The sequence below is a fragment of the Mollisia scopiformis genome, assembly GCF_001500285.1.
Source record: "Mollisia scopiformis unplaced genomic scaffold LY89scaffold_11, whole genome shotgun sequence".
NCBI lineage: Eukaryota > Fungi > Ascomycota > Leotiomycetes > Helotiales > Mollisiaceae > Mollisia > Mollisia scopiformis.
In genome coordinates, this window is record NW_017263591.1 from 167999 (window position 1) to 190281 (window position 22283).

Consider the following 22283-nt stretch of genomic DNA (forward strand, 5'->3'; position numbering starts at 1 on the left):
CCTCCAATTTCCTTGAGTCTAATGGCAGTTTTCATGCAGTAGTACCCCATGTCACTGGGCCACGTCAGAAGTGAAACTTAAGGGTGAGTTCCAAGAACGGAATTTGCATGCGAGCACAGCTCGTCCAAGTGAGCAAAGTCACACCAGCACTTGCTTTTTTGATAACAACTTTTCCCTATCAATATAGTGAATAATTTCAGTAACATACTTCCCTCGAGCAGAGATGGCTTTGTGACTGCAAGGAAGCATCCTAAAGTAAGGTCCAAGTGAGCTGAACTATTTTCTGGCTAGGTAAGACCTCTTGGTATTCTGTTATGGCTGGAAGTTAATCTCTAGAAGACCTCTATTATTTCAATCATGGTCTGCACAACAATACGCGAGATTAGAGAACAGGACCCACGACACTCCCTCATCGAATCAATAGCCACCTCGAAAACCTTTCCCTCGCTGCGGCAGAAATCGATTTACTCCATCAACCACACCTCGTTTTCACAAAGAAAGCCTTGGCCACATGTTTCTATGGCGTCGAGGCATCTAAAGATGACGACTTGCAGAAAGACAAACATGCCCTCCTGTCCTGGACTCTGGTCAAGGTGCAAACTTGGCTACTCGCGTCAAAGCTACTGCGATCAACTCGACGGGCATTAAAGAAGATCTTTACAGAATACACCTTGGCTAGTCTAGCGCTATTCATCACAGACAGGTCTTGCTATATTCCTGTGTAATGCTATCGAGAAGAAAGACATTGGGACTGGGACTGGGACTGGACTCTGTTCTCTGATCTGGACAGTTGGTGGTGGTCTGTATTGGGATTATTAGAAGATTTCTACCTCGAAGAAAGTGGAGGGAAATGAGGCACATTCTGAAGGGCTAGGAACAGTGGAAGGTAGTGTATCTGTGTGAACATTTCAATGGGAAATAATCGCCGAGAAGGTTGGAAGAGGATAGTCAGGAAATACTTAATGCTTAATACCGCCAGTAATCGACGAACAATCACAGCGTAAGTTCCCACATTCTTCAAAGAAAATTACTTAATTTCACAATCCACTACCCCAATGGAGAAGAATATTTATCACTCTCAACTCTGCCGGAACCTCCCACTGGACCTAAAGCATCTCCATCCTAAAAACGGCTTCCCAGGCGCAATGTTCCTCGCTCTCAAGGAGCCGAATCAAACATTTCCAAAGGAAACCACAATCTAGAGCATCTATCCAAATTCACATCTACCATATCATCTGTGCTTAGTCGTGAGTGGTTTTATAGGGATGATATTCATTAATAAATGCAGCTTCTTCAGACGTCAAACCAGGTGTCTTGATAGAGGGAAATGGGCAGGGGGTATTTTCCTTGTAAAGTATATCAAAGTATGGACGGCACTTCACGAAATAGACAGAGGAGGACATAGAAGAGTTGTTTTGCCCGTCCACGAGTCCATGATTGGCGATTTCCTCAAGTATTGGCATAAGGAGGAAGATTGGGCCAAGTTTTGGAAGCGTGGTGCTAAGAGTATCTTTGAAGAGAATAGGGACGTTGTGAAGGAGGCGATAGGAAATCGTGTATGGCGTGAAGTAGCCATCGATCAAGAAGTGAAGATTGCTAGATTCCTGGTGGACAGCCTGTTTTAGGTCAAGGCATGAGAGTGCATGGGTATGTGCTGATGAGGTTGTCTGGAGCGTTAGTATGAAGCACCGATGGTAGTTAAGGGACACTAGTGTGTATGGATAATGTACGAGTAAAAACTACACCATGACTTCACAAGCCAAGTGCCATCAAAGCGACAGGTGACAGCACATAACATAACAGTTGAGTAATCGGAAAACCTTCCACCACCTCACAGCTTCCCCCAAAGTAAGCCGTGCTAGATACAATAACGTTCCAATCCGCATTGGCATTAAACAACGGACCCCTCACCAACATTGCATCAGGACCCCACCCCCATGGACAATAACGATACAAATCCCTTGTATAGTCTCCCACCAACCAACACGGAGCCCATTGCGCCACAGTTTTCTTCCCAGACACGTTAATTATGTAACAGCTTATCAAGACTTGAGCACTTACATCGTTACAGAAGTAGATACCAGAGTTCCAGGAACAAGAAATGCGACCACAGTGCCGCGGTCCAGGGCCAGCGCCACACTGAGAGTAAGGACCAAGGCGCCAGAGGTATTCGAATCCATCATTGATGGCGAAAACCTGGGCCCAATTGAAGACATCACAGAATGGTGGCCAAGCCTAGTTTGAGTCAGTATGTGCCACAATCTACCCGATCTGTCAAACACCAACCTCCCAACCGGGGTGAGACTGTCTTTTGCTCACAGCCGAAGAAGTATGGCTCTCGAACTCGTTGTCGAAGTTCGGGTTCATGGTCTTAATTTGGTTGTAGATAGACTGTGGAATTGTATGATGAGCACCCTGAGTTGAAAAAGAGGGAAGGGATGATTGACCTCTGCAGTTCCATTGAGCTCGATTTCGGGTCCTCCAGCTGAGATGGGGCCTTTGAATAGGATGTCGGAAACGCTTGTCACTTCGTATGCAGCTCGAGCATCAACCTCAGGGCTAGGGAGAGCATGGATGATGGAGCTCAACGAAGTCAAGATGGTGGCAAGAACGATGCATAGTTTGGAAAACTATTGGTGTGGCTGAGGAGTATGAAGTGAAAGTTATTGGAAGAATGCAACTTTGTTTTGAGAGAAGTTCTTATAGAATTGGCAGCAGCAATTAACATACCTCTACCTACCTGTTGTGCAACACGAGCATGCTGTGCTCGACTCAACGGTCTCACGTGCAGCATCTTGAGAGCAGCTTCCCGTCCATGTCCAGATCTGCACGACGATGCAAGCCAATAGAAATGCTAATATTCAGGATCAAACGGAAGAACAGATTGAGTTCTATGCAGTGTATTGTGATAGACATACGACATTTAAACGTACAGAACGACTCTTAGGATGATCTCTAACCCTCTTCCCGTCTCACGCAACATATCATGACAATACAACCAGAAGATACGATCCTCGAGCAAACATTTTCCGTTCTCAGACTGACCTGATGACCCTGAGATGTCCGAACCCGAACTTGCAAAACGCGAACCTCCTACGTGCGACAATGACCCCGCATACATCTGAATATGCAACAAAGAAGGCAATTTCAAACCGTTTTACTCCCCGCCCCAATTCAAGAACATAATCCCAAAGTAATGTAAAGATGACACAAGAAGGGCTTCAAAACGCCCAGGTTTGGACCAAGTACAAATAGTACAATTCAAAAACAAAAAGAAAAAAGTTCATACAATCAGTTCTGGTCGTAATCTCGTAATTCCGAGAGAGACTTGTTCATCTGAACAACGCTAGAACATCACAGCTCGCAGGAACAGTCCTCATACCCCTCCTTATCCACCAGATAGCCATGCTAGCCGCCCACTCGGGCCTTAGCCCCAGCCATTGCCTCTCTGAATGACAAACAATGTGTCTGTAAAGAATATCCTCGTCGTTGTGGCGTTCCTTGACTTGTTGCAAGGACGCTTTTCTTGTGTCAAAGCACCACACCTCTGGGAGCAACAAAGATTGCGACGCCTTCGCCTTGTGGTATTTTTTGAACAAGTCAATGAGCTCGTCGCTTCCCGGTTCAGAACCAATGATCAGGATATCGGTCCTAGCCAGAACCTCAATCCTTCCATTACTCTCCTTCGAATCTGTAGAGAGGATGTTCAAATCTTCGATACAGGAGACGGATTCTGAGAGTAGTTCTTGCTTCAAAGCAGGGCCATAAGCACCAAGGTCACCGGCAACGGTAACCCGTCGAGACTGTAAAGAGCAAGAAGTTCCAAGAAACCAATCGAAGACCTTGAAAGTAGACCCAATGTACGAAGAAGGATCGACATGATGCAATGCGTGGTACTCAGGTCCCACCAAAAATGGATGTGGATCTTTAGGAACGACCGGTGAGTAAGATTTGTGGTTTGAGTCTCGACCTTCCATACAAGCAACCACGAAGCTGCGGACTGTTTCGAACGCTAAGACGAGGGTCAAGATCTCCTTGGAAATTAGACCTGGGCCAGTGAGTCCCACAGAGTTGGCAAGAAGATACCCAAGCCAAGTACCGAAGAGCTGGCAGGATAGCTCCAGAGGTAATTCGTAGCACATGTTTTGCCACTGGTACCTGTCATTGAACTTGAGGCGACGATTGAAATATAAATGATGAACCTCGTGTAGGTAACCAATGCTGCGTAGAATGCGAGATCTGGACTTGGAGCATTTGTGCATAGTCCAGTGGCCAACGTCGAAGAAGAACGACCCAGAGAAGTATAGCCACAGAATTGAGAGGAACAATACTGGCGGAGATGAGGCAGTGAGCGCTTGAAGCGCGAAGTCTAGTACATGCTCGATGCTGCTAAACCAATATCTCGAGTCATGACCTCGACTTGTATTGCTGGTGACGGGACGTGTTGAGGTTGTTGTGAGCTGAGAATTATTCGAAGCATTCGCAGCAGCTGATGGGTAGTTGAGTGAGACTTCATTGCTAGTTATACTGATTGGAAAGACTGATAAAGAAGAGCACGCTACTATAGAATGCTGGAAGGGAGTGTTTCGGCCCAGTGTTGTCTTGCTTTGGTATTTGCTTCCATATCTTTCGAGCGGCTCTTGATGCTAAGGACGAGTTAGCAAAACATAACGTTGGAATGATTGAGATTATAGAGGACTTACTTCGATATGGATATCTACGATATTGTCTTCGATACTCATTCCAGGACTGGCATTACCCAAGCAGTCTTCTGAAGCGTCTACTGCGCCTACTCCCTTTAGGGAGACAGCAAGCAGCGTCACCGCCAACAGAACATGTAGAGATAGTAACAGTCTCAGCTCCATCATGATGAAAGCGGTATATATAAACAGGAAATAGAGGTCAATGAAACAGTAGAGAAGGTCTTGCTCGAGTTGACTGTTCCCGAAACGAACATCCACTTCGAATGTGGTCCATGATGAGCAATGCAATGAAGTATATATCAAGAAACGGCCCAACTGCTCCGCCTCACAGATTCGTCTTCACAAATTTCACTATCGTATCGTCGTACCTGACTTCCCGAGAAGGCATTGATGATCACGTGCTGCCTTTTGAATAATCCGAGAGCCCCCTTTCGGCTGAGGTAATCTCGCTCCAAATACGGTGCCGAGTGCGCCATACCAGGATCTGCGCCAGCCCACGGCATTGCGACGATTGTCGGGACATTTCTCTTCCTAATAAGCAAGCTTGAAGCCCGGATTGGTCGGGTCGTTCCAGCACTTCGCCTGCTTCAGGTAGACACTTTCTGTGCTCGTAGGAGCGAGAATCCTTGACAAGTATTTCAGGACGAACCTCTTAGGAACCTTGGAGAAGCGCCTTGCTGAGAGTTTGATATCGTTTCAGCAGCAGGTTACGCAATAGACTTTCGCAAGCTCTGCAATTCCGCCTGTCGAGTTGGCTCCGGATGCGCCGGTAATTTGGTCGCGCAAGGCTTTCTCTGCGACCCTTGCCGCTGTACCTGCATTCCAGAAACCTTCTTTCCATTTGATCTGATAGAGGAGATCGATGGCTCGCTGGGAGATACGAGGATTATCCGCTTGCATAGCAGTGAAGTATAGCGGAGCAATGAGACCCATATCCGCTGAAAATGAGGATTTGGATGTTGACAAGGAGCTGATCATGGACTGGCAGATGTCGTTGATTTTCGTCCATTCCTCATCCTTTGGAGGGCCATAGTATTTTCCATCGACATCTGTATTGTATCTGATATCCAGCATGAGTGCAGTGGTATGGTGATGCAGAGCAAGTAAGACGCTGAGTCGAAGTTCGTCTTCTTGCCAGTTCTGACCCTCCTGGTGCGAGAAAGTGTCGAATACCGTCTTCCACTTCAAGAACTCAACTCTAAGCCCGTTCAGCAAAGACTTCCTGGCGGGTAAGTACGTATTTTCTGCCGACCATGAATGAAGCTGGGGATGCGACTTCGTGGTAATGATGTAAAAAAGCTTCGAAACAAGGGCCTCCAAAGTGGCTCGAGCTTGGTGAAGGTCCACAAATGACAGCGGCTTATTTGTGATCCTAGTAGAAGCTTGATCCAAGGAAGATATGTTAAATCGTGGTTGGCGAGAATCTAGGAATGTTGTGGCCTGCATATCGAGCCGTTGAAATGCTCTTGTAATGAACTCTCGTGCTTCCTGTTCGGAGGAAGTGACGTCCTGTGTATGCCAATGCTTCAGTACCTCGAGTCCCTTTTCCAGATGTAGTAATGCTGCATCATAATTTCCTCTCAGATTTTCCAAGCAGATGAACAAGATACAGCAAGTCAACGTGAATTGCACCGGCTGTATGGTTTGACGAGAGCACAATTGCCTGATAGCTTTGTTGTATTGTCGTAAAAATGTCATGCTTTCCATAGTGGTCTCCGACCCTTGACAATAGGTCGTTTCGTGAAGAGCACTGAGGCTCAGCACAGCTCGAAACACTGCAGGAGAAGCCTCACTGAACCGCAGAACCACATGACTCCAGAAATCGGACTTTGTGTCGAACCCGATCAACTCAGACAGTGCTTTATATCTGAAGTAATCGAATCCTCTGTTCTCTTTTTCGCTTCTATAGGAGTGGATGTCTGGACTTGACAGAGAGGACTCTCGGGCTTGAACAAGGCTCGTCACCTGCACGCCGTAACCATCACATGGTCGACCAGACTTGATGCATTTTGAGCATGAAGGCTTTCCTTCGTCGCATTTGATGCGCCTTACTCTGTATTTAAAAAAACATTAGCGGGAACGTCTCGTAAATTATTGGAGCTTCCATACTTGCATGTCCGACAGGCTGACCTGACCTTCCCACTTCGCGATCTGGCTTTGTTGGGTTTCTTGTGTTCCATCTTGGTAGGAGGAGAGGGCATCTCGTTAGTGCATGTAGCCATTCGAGGATAATTATGATGGTTCCTCTGCTGTCGTCCTGTGAAGTTCTCACGGCTCGGCATAATTATATGGGGCTCATTTTCAGGAGGTTGTCTGACGAACAGTACCAGCCGCCTGGCGAAACAGGCAGTCAGATGGCACGAGAGGCTGAGTACAGCAGCGCCTCAATTCTCGGAATCGTTAAGGTGAAAGCATCAACGAATCAACGAATGAAAAGGTCAGATCCAAAAGGGCATAACAAATGAAAATAGAGACAGTCGGATCTGTACTAAGACCTGTTATGCTGTTTCTAATTACATCAACCAGAGGCAATAATCACAATTCGATGGTCAAACACGGACAACTTAGTAGCAATCTGCACGACTCTATTTATCATCATAATATTTACAGCCACATCCTCTGTTTTGATTCGTTTCATTGCTCATAAAGCTGAGCATTCCGTCAAAGTATTGAGGCAAAAAAGCCTCCTAGACCCCAATACGCCAATGGGCCGCGAATGATGCGGCATCTTTTCTCATGCAACATATTCATCTAGCCACAGGAAGAGGTGGTGGTATCATAACGCCATTGCTATGCTGAAAATTAGAAAATTAAGACGTGCGAACACGCATGTTTGAGGACGCCTGATCATGGTAGTGGTAATGCGACGCGTCAATAAACTCGAAGCTGCATCAAGACGCAACAGATGCCCATAGCCACACCTAGGTCCATGCTCCTTATGGTGAAAATTTTGTATGGATGCCTTTTTGACGTTTTCCAATCACGGCTGCATCGGAAGGGTCAAGATGATACGACGGGGAAGGTCTCTGGCGGGCTCCACCTCCTCTTTCTTCTTCGTCTGCCACATTTCTTTGCTTCCTCAACTTCTTCTCAAGGCTCGCTGTATCGACATTCTCGTTTCCACGTCCGACCGATCCTCTTCTAGATCCTCGATTGTTTTTGTGCTCATAATCGCGCGCTTTTGGGTGTTGTTTCGTCTCCTTGGTCTCAATGATGGTAAAATCTGGCGAAACAGTACGAAAATTCTGCTTGCGTCTTTGTTCATGCTCGGAGTGTTCGTCCTCGTCAGCCAAAGACTTTCGTTTCCTTCCTCGGGAGGGGTGTGCGCTGCCGTCATTTGTACTTTGATGCACCAGAGCTGGAGGAATATCACTCTTGCGAGAGGTAGAAGTAAGGGTAGGTGAAGATAACCGGTCTTTGGGCAGATTACGAGTGCCTGGCCCATCGTTTGGCAGGAGCATCTCGGACTCGTCCTCCTCGGTCTCATTGTGACCATTTGCCTTTCCGTGAGACTCGTCAGTCTCAATTGTAAAAGTTGGGATGAGATCAACGTCATCCTCAGGAGCATCGTGACCAAAGCCTTCGACCTCGGAGTTACGTTCGGCAGCGATGCTCTGTTCTGCAGGCTCTGGTGAAGGGCTTCCAAGCTGTTTCACCTGAGGGAAGCCGCTCCGGTTACAATCATATGCTGCGAGTCTTCCTCCGCGGCCATGATTTTTACTCTCTACGGGTAACGGCGCTGGAGATTTTAATCTTCTAGTACCGTTAGCCTTCGTAGAGAGTGTAGATCCAGGTACGCTTCTTTTGCTCTCCGGCGAGTCTAGTATCTCAATGAAATCAATCGCCTCAGTCGGACTAGTGGTGTTTCGTCGTGATGAGCGGCCCTTTGAGCGAGAGCTTGCCTGGGATGACGGCTCTTGTGAGTCGACGATCTCTTGAGATTTGCCATTCAAAGCTTCCAATGAGATATGAGCACTATTCTGAGTAGACGCTTCGATTACAATAACGCTATTGCTTTGACCTGTTTGCTCACGAGATGAGCTCTCAGGTGTGTTTCGCCCTCGTCCGAGAAGGCCGCTCATTGTCGTGTAGATAGTGTTGATGATACCGGTTTGCTTTGGTGTTGGCTGGAGTGTGTTGTCTTCTAATGTGGTAGACCCAACAGTCTGAGCTCTGATCGAAGCCTGAAGGAAATCCTCGTCAGACTTTGCTTTTCCATCCGTTGCTTTATCACCAGTGGCATGCGGCTGTTTACGATCATCTGCGTCAATTAAATCCTCTCCATATTGAGCCTTGCGAATAGCTTGAACGGATGAGTTGGCATCAACTTCCTTCTTTGATTTTGCGGAGGACTTAAGTTTTTCATAAGCTTTCTTCGACTCATCGTCTCCATATTGTTCTTGTTGAAGGTTGAACAAGAGATCACGAACACGCTCACGCATGGAGGATGCGGGGGGGTATTTCTCTGACAAATCTGTAAGATCTACGGCACTTTGGAAAATATCCTTGATGAACTCATCTGGACCCTGTAGGAATTTTTCGATGTAGCTGAGAAGGAACAGACCACAATCGCTGGAGTTGGTTTGATGAGGAATGTTTTTGGCTGTCATGCCGATGGGTCCCGGATCATCTGCCTCAATGTTGAGCTTTGTCTTCATCTCTTGAAGAAGATACCTCTTTAGCTTAGTACAGCAAGGTGAACGTCCAATATGAAACGAATCTAGAGTGATGATCCGAAACTCATCGGGAGATTTCCGAGACGGCGGTGCTGACTTCTTCTTTCCTTTTTTCGCCTGATCAATCTTTGTGTCCGTGGGAAGAATGTCAGAGGTAATAGGAGGGGGAGAACTCTCAACAGAACGTTGTTCGACGCCATTGCTCTGTGGCGCTGCTGCCAGTTTTTGGTTTGGCGAGGCTTCACCGATCGATTTGCTGGGCTCAGGGGCCTTTGCTGGTTGATCGGCCAAGGTCATCCCCCTAGTCCTAGGCGTGAGACTAGAGTCCGAAGATGGCGAAGCAGATTTTTCTGTGGTCTTTTCTATACTTTGACCTTCTGTCACATCTTGGGATACAATTTCATGCTTGGCTTTCTCTGCAGCCTCGAGGAGTTTAGGAGCATTACAGATTATGGCGACATACCAATGAAGATTCTCATTGACGGGAACAACGATATAATCGTATTCGAAGATGTTGACTTTGGCAGTCCACTTCTCAACAGCTTTGTAGTTGATCCCGTCCTTGCTACCTTTAGCAGGCTTGCTAAGCTTCTCGAAGAAGAACGAGTTCTGAAAGTAGACTCGCTTTGCCACTTCCGGTTTCAGCTGATGCTCGAGCCAGCGAAGGTAGAATGTGACCAGATTATCGTTGAGAAATTCTCCCTCGTCAAGTCTGTATATATCTTGCTGATCTACTGTGGCCCTGCTTCTTCCTTCAGGAGGGTAGATGATAGAACTTCGCCAATTGACATCCTTAGCCCATGTTGGATTGAGCTTCGTCCAAGAATCAGGAATTTCTGGTGATGGTGGGCGTCGCTGAGCACGAGTTTTCTGGGAAGCATCAGTGCTTGCTATTCTCGTGGATGAGCGTGTTCCATGAGAGGTGCTCGAATCAGGTACGGCTGAGGAACGGCGATAGAACGTGTCTGGAGGAAGTGGAGGAAGTTCATGATGTTGGAAAGTCCGGCGCTTGTCTTCATCGCTATCGGCCTTTATTGAGTCTGTTCGCATTGCTTCAGTTACACGTCGCTTCCTAGGCCGAGGTTCCTCAACTTCCTGGCTCGAGTGGCGGATACTGGCATCACCTGTTTTGTAGCTCTTTGATTGCGCAGTATTCAACAGGTTTTTGACCTTCTTCTCGGACCGCGCGATTGCAAGACGAACGTCATCAGGCTGTTCCTCTCCTCGAGGGCGTTTATCTCCAGGTTTAAGATTTATTCCGTTCTTAACGTCTTCAAAGAATTTGCGGAACGCTTTGTCAAGATGTTCCTCACTGCCATTCTGTGTCAATCCTTGAAAGTCAAACTGAATTTAGTGTACTTACGACTTTACCATAGCTCTGAGACCACAGGCAGATACCAAGTGCTCGGTGAAGCCGAGACATTGCGGAATACTTGAAAACTCCATGAAAAGCTGCGTAGCATTCGAGGAAGCATGATCTCGGTGACGCTGCACTATCACTTTGGCAGATTTTTGGCTGTAATGGATAGCATTGAAAGGTGATGTAAGAAGCGGTTGCTCACGCTCGCCTTGTTCATTAAACAACGCGAGGTATTTCTTTTCTTGGTCATGCTTCATCGTCCAGGTACTGTTGCAACCGTGGAGCCATAATTTGGCATGGCTGAATACCTGGCGTAATTCATAAACTTCCCCAGTCCTCGCAGACTTTAGTTTTCCTTTTGGTGCAGTTTTGAAATTTGTAGGCTCGATGTCTGCATTTTTTGAAGGCTCATCGTCATCGGAGTCATCCAAATCAATGGGCCGTTCGCGGGGAGAATTCGGTTGTTGGAGCAGTTCTTGTAAGCAGTCAAAGTGCTTGCGTTCTTCTTCTACCATTTGATCCTGTGACAAAAGTTGATCAGGGCTCGACTCGAGTTGTCGTTCTGATTTGTCTCCAAAGCCGCCACTAGCATGGCCCTTTCTTTGAAATATTCTGGGGGTTGATGCGAACTTGCTAGCTTGCTGAACACTGGAAGCTCGAGATTCTCGATTCTCGTTGCCGTCCCTCGAAAAGTGTTGCGAGACTTGCGGAGTCTCCGAGCTCGACGAAGGATTAGCACCTCTATGAATGCCCGCTCCATTGATATCGTATGTTTGGTCCTTGGTTCTAGTGATAGGCGGACAACTTGGGACCTGAATCTCAAAGTTCGCAGCACGCTTCTTGTAGGACGACTTGTTGGTGCCATCAATATCGGAATCGGATATTGGATCAGTGGCATCCTCCTTCTCATCGAGTCTCACGATGGTTGGCTTCTTGTAGAGCGGAAGCCCAACTCCATTCCCATGACTATGAGAAGAGCTGTTCGGGCGAATCCTTCGATTGTTGCCATGGACTCTTGTTAATTCGTGGACATTTCGATATTCGCCAACACCTCCCACTCCGCTACTCGCATATCGCGTCGGCTCATTCAACGTCTGACTGTGACCTGATCTGGCTGCAGAGCTATGTCTGTGTTCTTCAGACGGATCGTTGTCTACTTCGATAGGCGATCTCGATGAGCCGCTCGTACGCACAGAACCCGTTTCCGTACGCTGTCTCTTGTTGGAGATTTGAGGCGTGGATTGGGACATCTGTGAAGGCGGACGTCCTGCATGCGCGTTCGCACTGGGGCGTGTCCATGAGTCCGCGGCTGAATCAGGAAACTCACTTCTCGGCTTGGGGCCGAAGTTGCGAGGCTTCCCCTGCTAAAGATTAGCATTGCTCCAGATGGTGGAAGGAGAACCGTGAGTGACTGACCATAGCATTAGCGTTCAAGATTCGGTTCACCTGCGATCTGATTCAAACTGTCAGTAGATCCCCCACTGACCGTCATGATCTCCAGGACGTACAGTTGTCTCGTGTGGGCTGCGGCTGCTTCTTGTTGCCTCTTCTCATGTTCGTCCCGACTTTTCAACGAGTTAGCGTGCAAGAAGAGACATGTGTGAACGTAGAACGTACTACTCTCGTATGGGCGTGGATGGTTCTCTCTGCTGAGCTCGAGGTCGTGGGGCATCTCTGGTGGCGGCGAGCCTCTCCTCCTTCGCCTTGTCCTTGCTGTTGGTCATTAGAAATTGCGTCGCCCTTGAGGAATTTGCCATAGTAAACCCACTAGATCTGTACTGGCTGCTCCGGGGAGAGTATTGCAGAGCGCACCAACGATTCTGCCTCCTTGAGCTTTTTGTCTGCAGTTTTCACACTTCGTGCCGATAAGACGCGCTCCTTGAGATCAAAGAATTAGCGACGATTGCGGAACATGCCGAGGACGGATGTCAGCCTCGTGTGCAGGCTACTTTACCTCTGCCGCCATCTTCAACTCCTCAATATCCACCACGAAATGCTTCCTCTTCTTTGTATCCAGCTCCTCGCTCTGAGCTCTCATGGTTCGAGGGATGGGATCTGGTAAGGAACGTTGCAGTCGCTCCATTGCCTCGAGACCAAATGAAACAGATCGATTTCTTGCTGGGCTGGTTGATTGAGGGATTGCCTGAACCTTCTGAATGTCGTTTTGAGCATTTTCGGATCGAGGCTCGCCAATTGATTGGTGATTACTGCGCGCGGTACTCGCCCAAGAAGGAAAGAACCACATCTTGATTGTGTGCTGGTGCTTTTGGTAGTTCTGCGAAGGGTGCGATGAAGTGGGGATTCTCCAGTGCTTGCTGCAATTCGTGATGAAAGACGAAGGAGAAGCAGCAGCAAGAATCTTCTCATGAGATTTTAGATTTCAGCGTTGTAGAAGACGTGGGTTGTGTGTTGTTACAAGCGCTGGTATTGTTCTTTACCACAATGGCAAGCGCGACCGTGGTAAATTTTGAGATTCACTTTCAAATCCAACCGAGCTGCACATTCTTCTACCATTAATCGAATTATCCGTTTTGTATCCGATTTGTGAAGCTTTTTACAAGCACTTGGACTGCCATATGGCCTCGATGAGCGTTGTCAATGATCAAGTCGGAGCGAAAGTAGAATGAAAGTAGACTGAATGTTGGATGGATTTTGAGGGATAGCCTGCCCTCATCGGATTGATCTGAAAGCTATCTTTGAACAGAGTACATGTCCTAATGTCGCTTGCGATCTTCAGCCGCGATTGGTATAAGTCTTCTTCTTGTGCAGTATGACTGCTGTGGTGCAAGTCCTCCAAAGTATTTGCATGCATGCATCTTAGGCTAAGGCGCGTTGTGTTTGGAAAGAGACAGAGTCCTTTTGACGGCTTAGGTCACTTTCAGCAAAGCGAATGTATGGGTTGTAATTGCATCGTATCGAAATGTTCTGTTGAGGTTCGGCGATATGAAGTCGTTATTCAGGAGAGACAACTGGAACTACTTGGAAACAAGTGGTCTTGGCTCTCATTCTTGGAGAGCCTTCCCCTGGAATAGAAGTCTAGTGTATCACCAAGTGACAAATGCTCCTTCTCCCTGAGGTCCTTTTTCAGAAGGGACGGGTAAGGATGCTCGCCAAAAGGTGATCTTGATCCTTATTCTTACTAGCTTACATGATATTTTCCTCTGGTTAACGAAGAGCAGCTTGTAGTAGCCTTTAAAAACTTGCTATGTGCTCTGATTTGTTAGCTCTGGCTATACAGAGGAACAAGCTGGGGATCGAAAATTATCCTCTTGAGCTGAAAATATGCCGAAGGCGATGGCCACTACTAAAAGCTGTTCCTGTAGAATGACAAAGAGGGTACCTTTGATTGAGGGTGAGCAGTGTCTTGTTGCAAATCGAGAACTGCGTCTGCGTGCTTTGATTCCATGTCTCTGAGCTTCATTGTGTAAATATTGGAGAGCAATACTCTACTATCTTAAACGTTGCTCTTGCGTCGAGAGAACTCGCTGAAGATGCTGACTGGTAATTGAGGTTGTATCTGTGGAATGACAAAGCACAAAGGGCGTCGGAGAAGTTGTGAAGTAGGGCTAGGCTCATTCTGCTTGTCTCTGTATCCTGATTAATTGCAAGTCACATAGCTGCGGGCGGAAAGTGGAAGCGTACTATTGATGCGACGATGGCGACGGAGATGACTCAGACCTTCTAGCCATGGATGCGTTAAAGATGGGCCTTAAATAATCTCTTTTCTCATAAATCTGTCAGGCATGAGTGCAAGTTCGGACAGGCCAGTATTATATGCCGAACGAATGTCCACCTTCACTGAAGCAAGAACTGATCCATCTCGATGGCCATGTATCTGTTAGACACGCGTGAAGTAATGGATACTAGAGTTGCGTTTTCATTCCCAGTTGTCTGGTCTAGGCACGCTTCGAAGCATGAAAATGGAACACTATCATCTTTTGGAATCTGAGTTTGGGGCTAGGAGCTAGGTAATACAAACTTTAGTAGAGTTGGGATAAGATAGTAGAGTGTCCAGAGAGAAGAGTCCGAAATGCATTCAGCAAAGGTATTCCAGGTGTCTTCAGAGTTGAGAAGTCGACCAATTCTCTTTCTAGCTGCTGGTATTTACCGAAGTCCATCAAACTTCGCAGGAGAGAAACGGTCGATAGAAAGCAACGACTCTGACTTCCCTTGCCTAATGCTTCGCCTTGAGACTTGAATCTCTTTTCCTATTTGCGAAGATATGTTTGTAGAACCCTTTATCTATCTTATTGAACTCCTCGCAACTTGAATTTAGAGGGTTTCGAGGCCATTGAAAATGTTGTCGCCTGCAACCATGAAAGTCATTGATAACTACCCACTTTACACAAATCGAGTATCGATGCTCTTACTGTTTATCTAAACCCCACAATGCTATACCTGCAACTTACTTGACACCCTATCTATATGGATATACTTCAATGACCAAGGAACTAAGTTTGCACTTACTTACCTATCTCATTGAAGTTGCATAAGTTGGGAGCTCCCAACGTCTACTCATTCAACGATATGACTGAAACACTAAGAACAAGAATGATCAAGAGAGGACTTTCTCTAATTACTATGCAAAAACTTGCATAAGTAAATTGGACAAATCATTACTCTATCAAAACTCTGATTTCTAGGAACGTCAACTATTTCAGGGAACGAGTGCCACAAGTACAGGCATACCGTATTTGAGTTTCATTCATGAGACAGATGATAGAGCCAGTACGGGTGAAAGTCTACCGACTTCATCCCATGACTAGATGGAGACTTACTTCTTTTGCCCGAGGACTAGAACAACAAGCCTACCTCAAATGGAACCTCACTAACCACTTTCTCTGGGAACGAAGACGGTCTGTCTACTTAACCACTGCTGAACCACCTCCCCAAAGGATAGCACGGCTCCTCCATTTAGCTCGTTAAACGTCCTGTTCAAGCTTGGAAACGCCCCACCCTCCCCCAAACCACATGCAAAGCTCCATAAAGATCGCGAAACCTATAACCATTAAGGTGTCTCACCTCTATACTAGATCCAACTTCCAAATCAGTATCACCACTGCAATTAGACATCAAAGTTTCCAAAGGCAGATGCATTGCAATTCTTGTTACAGCTGTACACAGAGTAGAAAGCCCGCAACGCAGAGCCTCGAAGCTCTACCATCGCCCCACCATCTAATCTCACCCGCAAGTGATATCCATCTACAATGTCGCCTCCATTCACCCTATGTCCCTCTTCTATTTAGCTTCTTCTGGAAAGAGATCCTCCTTCAAGCTGACACCTAGCTCATCTCGAAGTGGTTTGAGCTCCTCGAGATATTGATCGTATTGGCCACGGTTCTCAACTTTCGCTTTGATTCCTGTACGACAAAATATAGTCAGCCCTGTATTCCCACCTGTTTTCCGTATGCTGTCTTTGTGCTTGCCGAGATGCCAGCAGGAAACCACATACCCTCAAAGATCCGTACGGCTGTGGGGAAATCGTTGACTCTTCTCGCAGCCTTCAAGGCAGCAGTAAGGACGGAAGGTGAAGGGACGAGATCGTATGCAAAGGCGTTGTTGAGGTTTCGCTGTTACCATCGTACGATAATTAGCAAATCTGCAGGTGCATGCAAGCATCGTGGGTAAACACAGGGAAGCAATATAAAGCATACCTGAAGCTCAAAGACATCCTGTACTTGGTCGAACTCCTTCTCATATCTATATTTTGGCACCCAGAGGTTAGCAATTGATGGATCTTGGCCGGAGGGCGTCGTGGTGTTTCGGCAGTGCAGAACATGCTCAAAAGCTCTCGACGACCAATTGGAGGCGTATATACCTGGCGGTGAATTCCTCAAAGCTCTCCTCGTGGCCATGGCCTCCGTCTTCAGACCGACGTATGCTGCTGGTGCTGAAGCTGCAGGTAGACCCGGATGTTGCGATCAGAGCTGGAACAGCATACATGGCACTGGAATTGCGGGGAGTTAGGCTGCGGATGCCATTGGCACGGAAGAATGTGGATGGTTGTGCGCGAGCAGCGACACGCAGTATTGAGGTCGACGACATTAGGAAAGACGTTGTTGAGAAGCCGTGGTGAAAATCTTCGAGAGCTTGCAATCGTTTCTCTCCTTTGAAGGTCGAACCATTTTCCTTCGATGAGCCAGTGACCAATGAGATTAAGCCTTACTAATCTCGGCTAGTTTGGCACCAGCGAATGTCTCTCCTTCACACCACCTCGAAAATTGATCCCTCATAATACCGACATCATGAGATATGCAGCTCGAAGAATCCTACATCTCCCGCATACATGTACGGAATTCTATACTCTTTGAGTTCTAGGATTTGATGACTTCGGTTTAGTCATACTATGATCGCAGAGGATTTAAGACTGCAAACCCCGACACGAGCCCTTGAACCGGGCTAAAGGTTCCTCCGAACTCATGGAGAGCCTCACATTGAGCCCTTCAATTTCTCTTGGGAAGTTATGCCGACTATAAGTTTGATGAATACCAATCGGCATCTGCAAATGTAATATTGCGATATATAAATTCGAGTGGTTTTATTTTCAGCTTCTATTCTTGTGCCCATTTCTGCTTTCTCTCCTACTTCAAAAGGGCTCGTTCCATCATGACTTTCGTTGGTTACCTATTTCGTCAAGTCTTTGTTCATCCTTCTCAAATTCCATCCGATACCAATCTCGAAGACCAGACCATCATCATCACTGGTGCAAACTCTGGCATAGGACTCGAGGCTGCCCGTCAATGTGTTAGAATGAAAGCAAAAACACTCATTCTAGCAGTCCGATCATCCTGCAAGGGTGAAGCAGCAAAGAAAGATATTCTAAGCACGAATCCAGGGTCTAGTACCCAAGTTGAGATATGGATCCTAGATATGGAATCTTTCGAGTCTGTCCTTGCGTTTGGAGAACGTGCTTCAGCGTTACCTTGTAAGTGCTGTTTTGGCGTTGTGATTGAAATCTCACTCCATATTTACTGAATTGAGCATGAAGAAGTCCATCAGCAGTGTTTAATCTGCTCCTGAAAACTGACCTAATAATGTCTTCTAGTTCTAAACATCGCAATGCTTAACGCTGGGGTCTTCAAGTTTGAGTGGACAGTTTCCGAGTCATCTGGCATCGAGTCCTCTCTACAAGTTAACCACCTCTCAACAGCACTTCTATCGCTCCTTCTGTTGCCCGTTCTACGCAAGACCTCTCAGGAATCTGGGCATCCGGCTAGATTGACAATCACATCTTCAGAAGTACATATGTGGACTCCGTTCAAGGAACAAAAAGCAGAGAAGATCCTGGATCGGCTGAATGACAAGCAGTTCTTTAGCGATTCTATGGATCGATACAGTGTCAGCAAACTTGTTAGTCTGATGTGGATTCGAGAGCTGGCTTCTCGAGTGCCCAGCGAAGCGGTTACGATTAACCTCATCAACCCTGGATCTGTCGATACGGGACTGCATAGGGACGGAAACAAATTTATTCAGACTTTCGACCGTGTCGTGGGTAGGACGCCAGAGGAAGGTGGACGGTTGCTCATTGATGCTGCCGTGGTGAAAGGAGAAAATACTCATGGGAAGTATTTGAGTGAGGCAAAAGTCACGAAGTAGGGTCAACTTGAGGTGAAAGAATATTCGTGAAGCTGACATTCCTCAGTATGTCCGCTTTTGTTCGAAGCAAAGAGGGAGAAAAGATTCAGAAACGGCTTTGGGATGAGACGGCAGTCATGCTGGAAAGTCATGTTCCACAGAGCAAACTGGAAGAAATGCTTCGGAACGTTGGTTAATTGATTGAAACTTGGATTTGAACAGGTAATCTTACTTTAAATATTACTGAAATCTTAGACACCATGGGAGACTAGGCATGACTATTGTACTTTTTAATATACGAGATCATGAACTGCATGCCAATTTAGACTATTGATGGGAAGAGGAAAATTACATTTTGCTCGTGTGATCCATAAGTAAACGCCCGGCCGGCCGGTTGACAGCGGCTTCAAAGGTCCCAATCAGAAGCAAAAGCAAAACAAGATAAAGCCGATATCATCAAGAAAGCATGCATTCATTCACATGAAAGGAGGCTCCAGAAACAAGAACGGAAAAGGATCCTTCTCGTACCTTTACCCCTGATACTGCGGCTCGAGACATCGCACGTGCTCGTCTATGCTCGTGCCGAGGTGCTAGGCTGCAGGACTTGGAAAGAAGACCCAAGCCAATTTCGGAAGGCCCTGGTCGGGGCCCCTTTCCAATTTTTTTACGACTTCATCACACGTCTCTCTACGTCTGCGTCTGTGATCTTCGGTCGCATCTTCTAGTCACTCCTTGTACCAGCTTTCGATTCTAGAACATTTTCTTCTTCCTTTAATTGTTTTGTTGGCTGCTCAACTTTGTTGTTGAAGAGCAGCGACGTGTTGTCACCGCGGACCGTTTATTAGTCGCGTTGTAGATACATTTCCTCCTTCCGAAATCACCGAAGCGCAGTTACCTTTAGTCGCATCCTCTCTTCCTCCTTCGCGGACACCCAGGAGAGCAATTGAATCTCCATGATGTCGAAAGCCCCTTCTGATATCCTTGCGGCATTGCCGTTGCCAAGTATTGAGCGGCCATTTGGCATCCAACTATGGCCCATCTTCGATCAAGCCTTCAGAGCCCTCATGGGATACCACCCTCAGGATTTCGACTTCCAACCACGCGTAACCCCTATGTCGACATTGAAGCAAAGCTCGTTGATGATTCTTGCATATTACATTGTAATTCTGGGAGGCAGGGAGTTAATGCGAAATCGACCAGCATTCAAGCTGAATGGCCTCTTCATGATCCACAACTTCTACCTTACCGCTATCAGTGGTACTTTATTAGCTCTCTTCCTTGAGCAATTGATCCCTACGGTCTACAATCATGGCATTTTCTATGCTATTTGCGATGTTAAAGGAGGTTGGACTCCACCTTTGGTCATTCTATACTACGTACGTATTACTTGTCATCAGGCCGAAACCGCAATTACTGACTGGTTATAGTTGAACTACCTCACGAAATACCTCGAGTTGATCGATACCGTCTTCTTGGTCTTGAAGAAGAAGCCTTTGAGTATGCACGCTCTCGGATCCGCTTGACATATCTGCTAACCTCTTAGCCTTCCTCCACTGCTACCACCACGGCGCAACTGCCCTCCTCTGCTACACACAATTGATTGGATTGACATCTGTGTCATGGGTTCCCATCACCCTCAACTTGATGGTACATGTTGTCATGTACTGGTACTACTTTCAGAGTGCCCGTGGCATCCGCATCTGGTGGAAGGAATGGATCACTCGACTCCAGATCATCCAATTCGTCATTGATCTTGGTAAGGCTGAACCCACCTTTGCTGTTAGCTTTTAGCTGTTAGCATTGACAAATTCTTACTAGGTTTCGTTTACTTCGCATCTTACACTTACTTCACTTCCACCTATTTCCCCTGGATGCCAAATGCCGGAAAATGCGCTGGAGAGGAATTTGCCGCCTTCTCTGGCATGGGTATTCTCACCTCTTACCTCGTCCTCTTCATCTCTTTCTACATTGCAACATATCGCAAGGATGGAAAGAAGCCTACTGGACGTAAAGCAGCTCGATCCCTGGGATCTCTGAAGGATGCTCAGATTCCAGACATCGCTGCTCTTCGTGCGGCAGCCAGCAATGGCAATGCCAAGACGTCGAGCTCCAGCCCCAATGGCAACGGTCGTGCATCTACCAGGTCGCGCAAGGCATAGATCACCAACCACCTCGACAAATTATCGGCAGCACCGACATATTGGAACGAATTTTTGGACCCTGGGCGACGGGAATCAGTTTAGAAATAGAGTCCTCTTCTCTGTATAATGTACCGAAACGGAATGTCATGAAAAAAGTCATTCCAGATAGACTTTTATAATGTCAACAAGCATGGGACGCGAAGGGGGTTGCGCACAACAAACACAATGGAAAATAGCTTCGAAGCTTCTTTTTCTCCTACTATTTCCTTATGTATTATCGCATTGCATGCATCATCAAGAAACATGTGGCTGGATTTGGGTGCTGGATGGGGATGGCGGTTAGGCGCGTGCGAGTGATGAAAAAGTCTCTTTTTTCAGCTGGGAATAACATGTGTCGATAGCTCTTAATGGACACAGTTCCTGATTGCCTCCTTTTTGTTTTCCTTCCCTGCCACCTGATCTCATGGCCCAGCCGCAGATGACAACATCTTTGCCCCTCTCGCCAGCCTCGTCTTGTGCTGCTTCGCAAACGCAGGTCCAGAATCCGAGGAGAATGATTGTCCAGGCCCGTTTGCCACGATGCACCCTGCGGCACGTCAACCGGTAAACAAATACTTGCAGTAGTCGTTATAACATATCCTTGCAAACGGGTTGGTTATGGCAACACCTTTTTTGTGGTGAGTTGGCAAGACCACATCAAGATTTTGAACAAGACTTGACCCCGCTATATCATCATCGCAAACCAAGGCCCAGAAGTTATTTACTTCTTCTCGAAGCTTCAATGACATCACGTAGTTCCCATGATCTGGAGATAGCGGGCGATCGGGACATCTTATTACAATTCTTGTTATATATTTCCTGGGATGTTGCTTGAGACAGCTGAGTTTTTGCGAAAGGTTCTAGAATGAATGTTTGAGGACAAGGACATGTGAAGATTGTGCAAGCACGCACAACCAGCTGAAGATTTATGCACGATGACGGCCCAATGAAGGTTCGAGTGCCAGGTTTCACGACAGCACGGCACTACGCACAGAAGCTGTCAAGAGCAGCCAACGCTAAACTTTCTTTTTCCTCGATCTCTCTGCCGCAGCGCACAGAAGATGCATTCGCGCCTAAGATATGGGGCGAGCATGTGAGGGAGCGAGGATAGGTAGGATGGAGGGGTCGATTCTGTCTGTGTGTCTGCCTCACGACGGCTCACTGGTGTAAGATTCTGCAACAAGACGTGGTTCAGAAACCGTTTTGTGTGTGTGCCTTTCTGTGCGCGATCTTGGATCGGAAGGGCGGTTATGATGGTTTAAGGAAACACAGACACGGAGAAGACCAGAGGGCGTGTTTCCCCTTTATCTACTTACCGTTCCTTGCGGTGGAGCAGAGAAGGGGATGGTTCACCGGCTCGCTGGCCGATCAAACGAGGAAAGGGACCTGACCTGATGATCATCAAATCTTGCTCGGCTTGCTGACCGAGAGGACGAACGGTGCGGCCTGGAGCTGGAGCTGGAGCTGGAGCAGAAGCTGGAGACGGTGAACACAGAGGGCTTTTGTGCCTTTTGTGTGGCTCGTATGAGCGTGTATCAGAAAATAGAGAGAGCGCTGGTTCGTTCGTCCCATCAATGTAAAACACTCGTCAGCACGCAAGCACACAATACACACATAGCCTGAACGGCAAAGACATCCATCTTCATGCTCTTCCACCAAACAGCAAGCGACGCGGGCCTTTCCCCTTGCCCACACATCGAGACATCCTCGCATCCATCCTTTTTCACCACCACGCAAAGACCAGCTGGCGCCAGCCTCCACAGCCATCCTTGAATAGAAACCCAGGGAC

General features: G+C 47.1%; 6 protein-coding genes across 6 annotated transcripts; 2 read left to right on the top strand and 4 right to left on the bottom strand.

The window, feature by feature from the left end:
- Positions 1-3226: 3226 nt before the first annotated feature.
- Positions 3227-5133, bottom strand: LY89DRAFT_50492 (uncharacterized protein). Its single transcript, XM_018208005.1, has 2 exons — positions 4704-5133; positions 3227-4646 (listed from the first exon to the last, which is right to left on the bottom strand). Exons 1-2 carry the CDS (start codon positions 4866-4868, stop codon positions 3333-3335), a joined length of 1479 nt encoding a protein of 492 aa, XP_018071664.1. The 5' UTR covers positions 4869-5133; the 3' UTR covers positions 3227-3332.
- Positions 5134-5399: 266 nt separating this feature from the next.
- Positions 5400-6883, bottom strand: LY89DRAFT_584492 (uncharacterized protein; the record flags this gene model as incomplete). Its single annotated transcript, XM_018209264.1, has 2 exons — positions 5400-6756; positions 6813-6883. 2 exons carry the CDS (start codon positions 6881-6883, stop codon positions 5400-5402), a joined length of 1428 nt encoding a protein of 475 aa, XP_018071665.1.
- Positions 6884-7490: 607 nt separating this feature from the next.
- Positions 7491-13266, bottom strand: LY89DRAFT_50502 (uncharacterized protein). Its single transcript, XM_018208008.1, has 7 exons — positions 12694-13266; positions 12508-12617; positions 12357-12452; positions 12248-12304; positions 12156-12192; positions 10743-12100; positions 7491-10691 (listed from the first exon to the last, which is right to left on the bottom strand). The coding sequence occupies exons 1-7, from the start codon at positions 12982-12984 to the stop codon at positions 7640-7642; spliced, it is 5001 nt and encodes a 1666-aa protein (XP_018071666.1). The 5' UTR covers positions 12985-13266; the 3' UTR covers positions 7491-7639.
- Positions 13267-15977: 2711 nt separating this feature from the next.
- On the bottom strand, positions 15978-16784 carry LY89DRAFT_696793 (COX5A-domain-containing protein; the record flags this gene model as incomplete). The annotated part of the gene is made up of 4 exons (XM_018216859.1): positions 15978-16099; positions 16192-16309; positions 16394-16439; positions 16558-16784. 4 exons carry the CDS (start codon positions 16782-16784, stop codon positions 15978-15980), a joined length of 513 nt encoding a protein of 170 aa, XP_018071667.1.
- A 524-nt stretch (positions 16785-17308) lies between these two features.
- On the top strand, positions 17309-18586 carry LY89DRAFT_706943 (putative 3-oxoacyl-reductase; the record flags this gene model as incomplete). The annotated part of the gene is made up of 4 exons (XM_018217560.1): positions 17309-17664; positions 17785-18331; positions 18382-18506; positions 18570-18586. Exons 1-4 carry the CDS (start codon positions 17346-17348, stop codon positions 18584-18586), a joined length of 1008 nt encoding a protein of 335 aa, XP_018071668.1. The 5' UTR covers positions 17309-17345.
- A 228-nt stretch (positions 18587-18814) lies between these two features.
- LY89DRAFT_706944 (GNS1/SUR4 membrane protein) lies at positions 18815-20884 on the top strand. The gene is made up of 4 exons (XM_018217561.1): positions 18815-19690; positions 19742-19811; positions 19858-20070; positions 20133-20884. The coding sequence occupies exons 1-4, from the start codon at positions 19268-19270 to the stop codon at positions 20471-20473; spliced, it is 1047 nt and encodes a 348-aa protein (XP_018071669.1). The 5' UTR covers positions 18815-19267; the 3' UTR covers positions 20474-20884.
- Positions 20885-22283: the final 1399 nt, after the last annotated feature.

Coding starts and splice junctions, on each gene's coding strand:
- LY89DRAFT_706944 (XM_018217561.1), top strand. CDS start 19,268: ATGATGTCGAAAGCCCCTTCTGATATCCTTGCGGCATTGCCGTTGCCA. Junction 19,691..19,741: donor CTTTGGTCATTCTATACTAC/GTACGTATTACT, acceptor GACTGGTTATAG/TTGAACTACCTCACGAAATA. Junction 20,071..20,132: donor CCAATTCGTCATTGATCTTG/GTAAGGCTGAAC, acceptor AATTCTTACTAG/GTTTCGTTTACTTCGCATCT.
- LY89DRAFT_50502 (XM_018208008.1), bottom strand. CDS start 12,984: ATGTGGTTCTTTCCTTCTTGGGCGAGTACCGCGCGCAGTAATCACCAA. Junction 12,618..12,693: donor AGTTGAAGATGGCGGCAGAG/GTAAAGTAGCCT, acceptor TTTGATCTCAAG/GAGCGCGTCTTATCGGCACG. Junction 12,453..12,507: donor GAGCAGCCAGTACAGATCTA/GTGGGTTTACTA, acceptor AATGACCAACAG/CAAGGACAAGGCGAAGGAGG.
- LY89DRAFT_50492 (XM_018208005.1), bottom strand. CDS start 4,868: ATGATGGAGCTGAGACTGTTACTATCTCTACATGTTCTGTTGGCGGTG. Junction 4,647..4,703: donor TCGTAGATATCCATATCGAA/GTAAGTCCTCTA, acceptor ACTCGTCCTTAG/CATCAAGAGCCGCTCGAAAG.